This window comes from Bison bison, unplaced genomic scaffold, assembly GCF_000754665.1.
Source record: "Bison bison bison isolate TAMUID 2011002044 unplaced genomic scaffold, Bison_UMD1.0 scf7180017864516, whole genome shotgun sequence".
Taxonomy (NCBI): Eukaryota; Metazoa; Chordata; class Mammalia; order Artiodactyla; family Bovidae; genus Bison; species Bison bison.
Genome location: NW_011495069.1, coordinates 3,515,288 through 3,520,891, shown reverse-complemented (window position 1 = coordinate 3,520,891; position 5,604 = coordinate 3,515,288). Strand labels below are relative to the sequence as shown.

General features: G+C 52.4%; 1 protein-coding gene across 2 annotated transcripts in view; it reads left to right on the top strand.

The window, feature by feature from the left end:
* KIF17 (kinesin family member 17) overlaps positions 1 to 5,604 on the top strand; it is a 51,015-nt gene that overhangs the window by 30,035 nt on the left and 15,376 nt on the right. For both annotated transcript variants that reach the window (XM_010829969.1, XM_010829968.1), the window contains exon 11: positions 2,674 to 2,905. In XM_010829969.1, coding sequence (XP_010828271.1) covers positions 2,674 to 2,905 — 232 coding nt within the window. The remainder of the gene's footprint in view (positions 1 to 2,673; positions 2,906 to 5,604) is intronic.

Sequence of the window (5,604 nt, the reverse complement as noted above, 5' to 3'; positions counted from 1 at the left end):
CCCCACCTGGCTTTCTCCGGGGCCCGCCCTGCAGGTTTCAGGAGCCCAGGGCAGGCAATGCAGGCTTTCCCCGGGTCTTAGATGGTCAAGAATCTGCCTACAATGTGGGAGGCAGAAATCAAACGCCAGGTGGCTGAAGCACAAGCTGGAATCAAGATTGCCAGGAGAAATATCAATAACCCCAGATATGCAGATGATACCACCCTTATGACAGAAAGTGAAGAGGAACTCAAAAGCCTCTTGATGTAATTGAAAGTGGAGAGTGAAAAAGTTGGCTTAAAACTCAACATTCAAAAAACAAAGATCGTGGCATCTGGTCCATCACTTCATGACAAATAGATGGGGAAACAATGGAAACAGTGAGAGACTTCATTTCCTTGGGTTCCAAAATAACTGCAGATGGTGACTGCAACAGTGAAATTAAAAGACGCTTGCTCCTTGGAAGAAAAGCTATGACCAACCTAGACAGCATATTAAAAAACAGAGACATTACTTTGCCAACAAAGGTCTGTCTAGTTACGGCTATGGTTTTTCTAGTAGTCATGCATGGATGTGAGAGTTGGACCATAAAGAAAGCTGAGTGCTGAGGAATTGATGCTTTTGAACTGTGGTGTTGGAGAAGGTTCTTAAGAATCCCCTGGACTGCAAGGAGATCCAACCAGTCCATCCTAAAGGAAATCAGTCCTGAATATTCACTGGAAGGACTGATGCTGAAGCTGAAACTCCAATACTTTGGCCACTTGATGCGAAGAACTGACTCATTAGAAAAGACCCTAATGCTGGGAAAGACTGAAGGCAGGAGGAGAAGGGGATGACAGAGGATGAGATGGTTGGATGGCATCACCGACTCAACAGACATGAGTTTGAGCAAGCTCCAGGAGTTGGTGAAGGACAGGGAAGTCTGGCGTGCTGCAGTCCACGGGGTCTCGAAGAGTCAGACACGACTGAGCGACTGAACTGACCTAAACAATGTGGGAGACCCAGGTTCGATCCCTGGGTCAAGTAGATCCCCTGGAGAAGAGAATGGCTACCCACTCCAGTATTCTTGCCTGAAGAATTCCACAGACAGGAGCCTGGTGGGCTACAGTCCATGGGGTCGCAAAGAGTCAGACACCACTGGGCAACTAGCACACCAGCACCACAGCCTAGCCTCCAGTCCCTCCCTCGTGGAAGACATGCTCCCTCTAGGGACAGGCCACTCCCAACACACCCTGGGGCTGCCTGCTGACCTGGACTTTCCTCCCTTGCTGTGCGGCTTTGTGCAAGTCACTTAACATCTCTGAGCCTTGGTTCTCACTTCCGTAAATGAGATTGCAGTCAGGCCCATCTCCATGACAGAGTCAGCCCCACAGCCAGCGGTTCAGCCCCCTCCTGGCCCCACAGACTATGGTTCAAACACTAACTGAGGATCTACTATGTATCAGGCGTCAGGACGCAAGCATGGATGGGATATCACCTTGGCCTTCAAGAAGCTCTCAGTCCAGGGGGAGTCAGGTTCTGGAGTGGTTAGACTGGCTGCGTTCCCATCTGCCTCCGCCGTCGCCCAGCTCTGCCACCTGGGCTGAGATTACCTCTCTGTCCCTCAGTCTCTCACCTACACAGTGGGTGAGAGAGTTCCAGGCTGGGAAGCTTGTTGTGAGGGCCGCACAGCACGATGCCCCAAGAGGCAGCAGCTTGGTGTTGGGCACAGAGAAAACTCACAGCACAGGTGGTGGTTTTCACGGTGTGGTCTGGAGTGTGGTCAGGGAGGGCTTCTCAGAAGAGGGGGCCCTTGAAGAAGGTATGCAGGACAGATGTCTAAGGGGTGGCATTCGAGGGATAGGGCACAGTGAGGTGGTGCAAAGTGGGTGCAGGGGGTGGAAACAGCCTGGGTGTTTGGAGAAGCAGCCGCCCCGGGATTAAAGCTGGAGCAAGGAAGGGGTGGTGGGGTTCCGGGGCAGATGTGTGCCCCTGGAGGCTTGGGCTCCATCCTGATGGGGACCCTAGAAGGATTTTAAGCAGAGCAGCGACTTGGACGTGGCTCACCTGTATCCTGGCTGCTGTTGAGCTCAGAGCTGAGCCTGAAGCAGGTCTGGACTGGGCGGCTGGGTTTGCATGGTTCCTTCTTTCCCTTGACCGTGGTCGCCTGTCCTGTTATGAGTCCGTGTCATGCCTTTAGTTATCCGACCCTTGCATCCCTTTGGGAAGAGGCACAGTCAAGACACTTCTGTGGTGCTTTAGTTGAGTAAGGATTTCCACCTGAGCCTTTGTAGTTATTTCAAATTTGTGCTTTTAAAAGGCAAAACTCTATAATTTTTTAAAGCATTTTAGATATAAATATTTTAAAAAAAAGAACTGTTTGTGTCCCTGATGAAACATTATGCACTGACCGTCATTCCCCACAACCTAGGGGTACTCTGATCTGCAGGTGCCCTGGGAGCACAGCCGGGAGCTTGCTCTGTGGCAGGACCACCAGCCCCGGGAAGTGGGTGGGGCAGCCCTGGGCGGAGGGAGACTCTCGCCCAGAAGGAACGCTGGGTCTGACCCCGAGCCAACAGCAGTCACCTCCCCGGGCCTCAGTGTACCTGTCTGTGAAGCGGGGTTGTTGGAAGGAGTCGGGGAGATCAGCCTGGACAGCCAGTGCTCAGTGATCGGCAGACTTTGTCACGTTTGCTTTCTCCTCCCCGCCGGCAGCTTGCAGCTGTTGGAACAGCAGGTGGTCGGGGGGGAGCAGGCCAAGAACAAGGACCTGAAGGAGAAGCACAGGCGGCGGAAGCGGTACGCGGACGAGCGTAAGAAGCAGCTGGTGGCGGCCCTGCAGAACTCGGACGAGGACAGCGGGGACTGGGTACTGCTCAACGTCTACGACTCCATCCAGGAGGAAGTGAGGGCCAAGAGCAAGCTGCTGGAGAAGATGCAGAGGAAGGTGAGGCCGGGCTCAGGCCCCGCCCCCAGGCAGGCCCCGCCCCGCAGGTCCCGCCCACGCAGGTCCCGCCCCCCAGGCAGGCGCACTAGGTGGGCGTTCACACCAGGTCTCGATCCTTGCCTGTATCTCACGCCGGCTGTGTGCCACGCCCTTTTCTAGAAGCTGTCGTGGTGACAGGTTCATCTCTGCAGTAGTGGAGCTCGTGTGTGTGTGTGTGTGTGTGTGTGTGCGCAATAACAGCAGAGAAATAAGCAAGTGACTAGCCAGACGTCTCTGCAGTAGTGGAGCTCGTGTGTGTATGTGTGTGTGTGTGTGTGTAAGTAACCAATGGAGAAAGTTGCTGAGTTGTGTCTGACTCATTGCCACCCCATGGACTATACAGTCCATGGAATTCTCCAGGCCAGCATACTGAAGTGGGTAGGCATTCCCTTCTCCAAGGGTAAGTAAGCAGTAACAGCAGAGAAATAAGGAAGAGACTCTAGCCCGACAAAGAGAATGCGGGGCAGGGACGGGAGGGAGGTGAGGGGCGGCTTCATTTTGATGTTTTTTACTTTGATCAAAGTACAAACGCACAACTGAATTCATTTCCACAAAGGGAGTGCCCTGGGCCAGCTGCGCCTGGCTGGGGGCTCTGAGCCTTAGCAGGACCCCAGAAGCTCCCGGGGCCACTTCAGATGGGAGGACACGGCTGTTCCGGTGCAGGTGGTGGCTTCTGAGGTGGGGCCTGGTGGAAAGCGGTCTAGGGGAAGAGACAGGCCGGTGCCTGGAATGCGGTCTGTGGTTCAGGAACCAGAAAGGCAGCCATGTGGCTGAGCATGGGGAGAGGGGACTGGAGGGAAACGAGGCTCTGCCACCTGTGACCCACCTGCGTGGCCTTCAGAGCATCTTCCCGGTGGCCTGGGCCTTATAGCGCCCTCCCTGGCCGCCTGCTACCCCGTCCTCATCCCCACTCAGTGTGGCAACCAAGCGATCTTGCCAGAGCATAAAGCTGATATTTTTTGGTCTTTAAATGTCTTTAGTTTAAAATTTTTTCTTGGCTATTTTTACGCCTTTTCTTACTGTGCTTCATATCTTTAATTAAATTTGGTCTTTCTTGTACTTTGGTCTACATATCTAAATTAAAAAAACCTTTGCTGCTTTTGTGTTAACGCCCCACCTGGCACCTTCTTCACTTTTGTCCAAGCTTTTGGATTTCTGACTTGAAAATCTCACACCTGCGAATATTTGAGGAGACCATTTGCACCGGGGCGTCGAGCTACATTTTAAACCTTTGGTTGCATGTGCTGGTGCTTTGGGGGGGCTTTCTTCTGCTGAAATGCTTTTCATTTTCACTTCCTGTTTCTTAATAGTGGCGTTGAATAGATACATCTGCTCTCCTCTGTTTATTGCATAACGTCATGTTTTTCTGCACTCTCAGTAACAACTGAACGCCGAAGTTGTTGGAGGATGGAGGGAACCCAAAGTACCCACCAAAATAAGGTACCCTGAGACCAAAAAACGAGGCAGGCGGCTCCATGTAGTCAGTGGGTCAGTTGATTTTAGGGTGAGGTAGTCATGGGGCGGGGCCGGACGGCTGGCGCCCAGGAAGCGTTGGCAGCGGCTCCTCCCAGCTCCGAGGGGCCGTTGGGATGCCCGTGTTGACCCAGGGTGCGGGGTAGGAGCTTTACAACAGGGAGAGCGTCCTGTTCTGGTTTTGTTTTGGCCGCACTAGGCCTCTGTTGCTACATGCAGATTTCCTCCAACTCCGGTGGCTGGGGGCTACTCTCTAGCTGCGGTGTGCGGGCCCTCCTTGTGGTGACTGCTCTTGCTCTGGAGCACCGGCTCTAGGGTGCTTGGACTCTGTGCTTGTGGTGGTGCACAGGCTCAGTTGCTCTGCAGCACGTGGGATCTAGTTTGCAGACCGGGGATCAAACCCGTGTCCCCTGCATGGGCAGGCGTATTCTCCACCACTGGACCACCAGGGAAGTCCCAGGAAGAGCACTCTTAAGTCAACATTTATGAATGGGTAACTAGTCTTGTCGGAGAAGGCAATGGCAACCGACTCCAGTACTCTTGCCTGGAAAATCCCATGGACGGAGGAGCCTGGTGGGCTGCCGTCTGTGGGATCGCACAGAGTCGGACGAGACTGAAGCGACTTAGCAGCAGCAGCAGCAGCGACTAGTCTTGTGGGCACTGGGAATATGTCAGTGAAGGTCTTCATTGTTGTTTGGCGACTACCAGGGCATAGAGACCACTGGGACTTAATCACAATTGGACAGTATCTATTAACTACAGTATGCAGATGACAGCACCCTTATGGCAGAAAGTAAAGAGGAACGAAAAGGCTCTTGATGAAAGTGAAAGAAGAGAGTGAAAAAGTTGGCTTAAAGCTCAACATTCAGAAAACGAAGATCATGGCAAACAGATGGGGAAACAGTGGAAACAGTGTCAGACTTTATTTTTCTGGGCTCCAAAGTCACTGTAGATGGTGATTGCAGCCATGAAATTAAAAACGCTTACTCCTTGGAAGGAAAGCTATGACCAACCTAGATAACATATTCAAAAGCAGAGACATTATTTTGCCAACAAAGTTTTGTCTAGTCAAAGCTATGGTTTTTCCTGTGGTCATGTATGGATGTGAGAGTTGGACTGTGAAGAAAGCTGAGCATGGAAGAATTGATAGTTTTGAACTGTGGTGTTGGAGAAGACTCTTGAGAGTC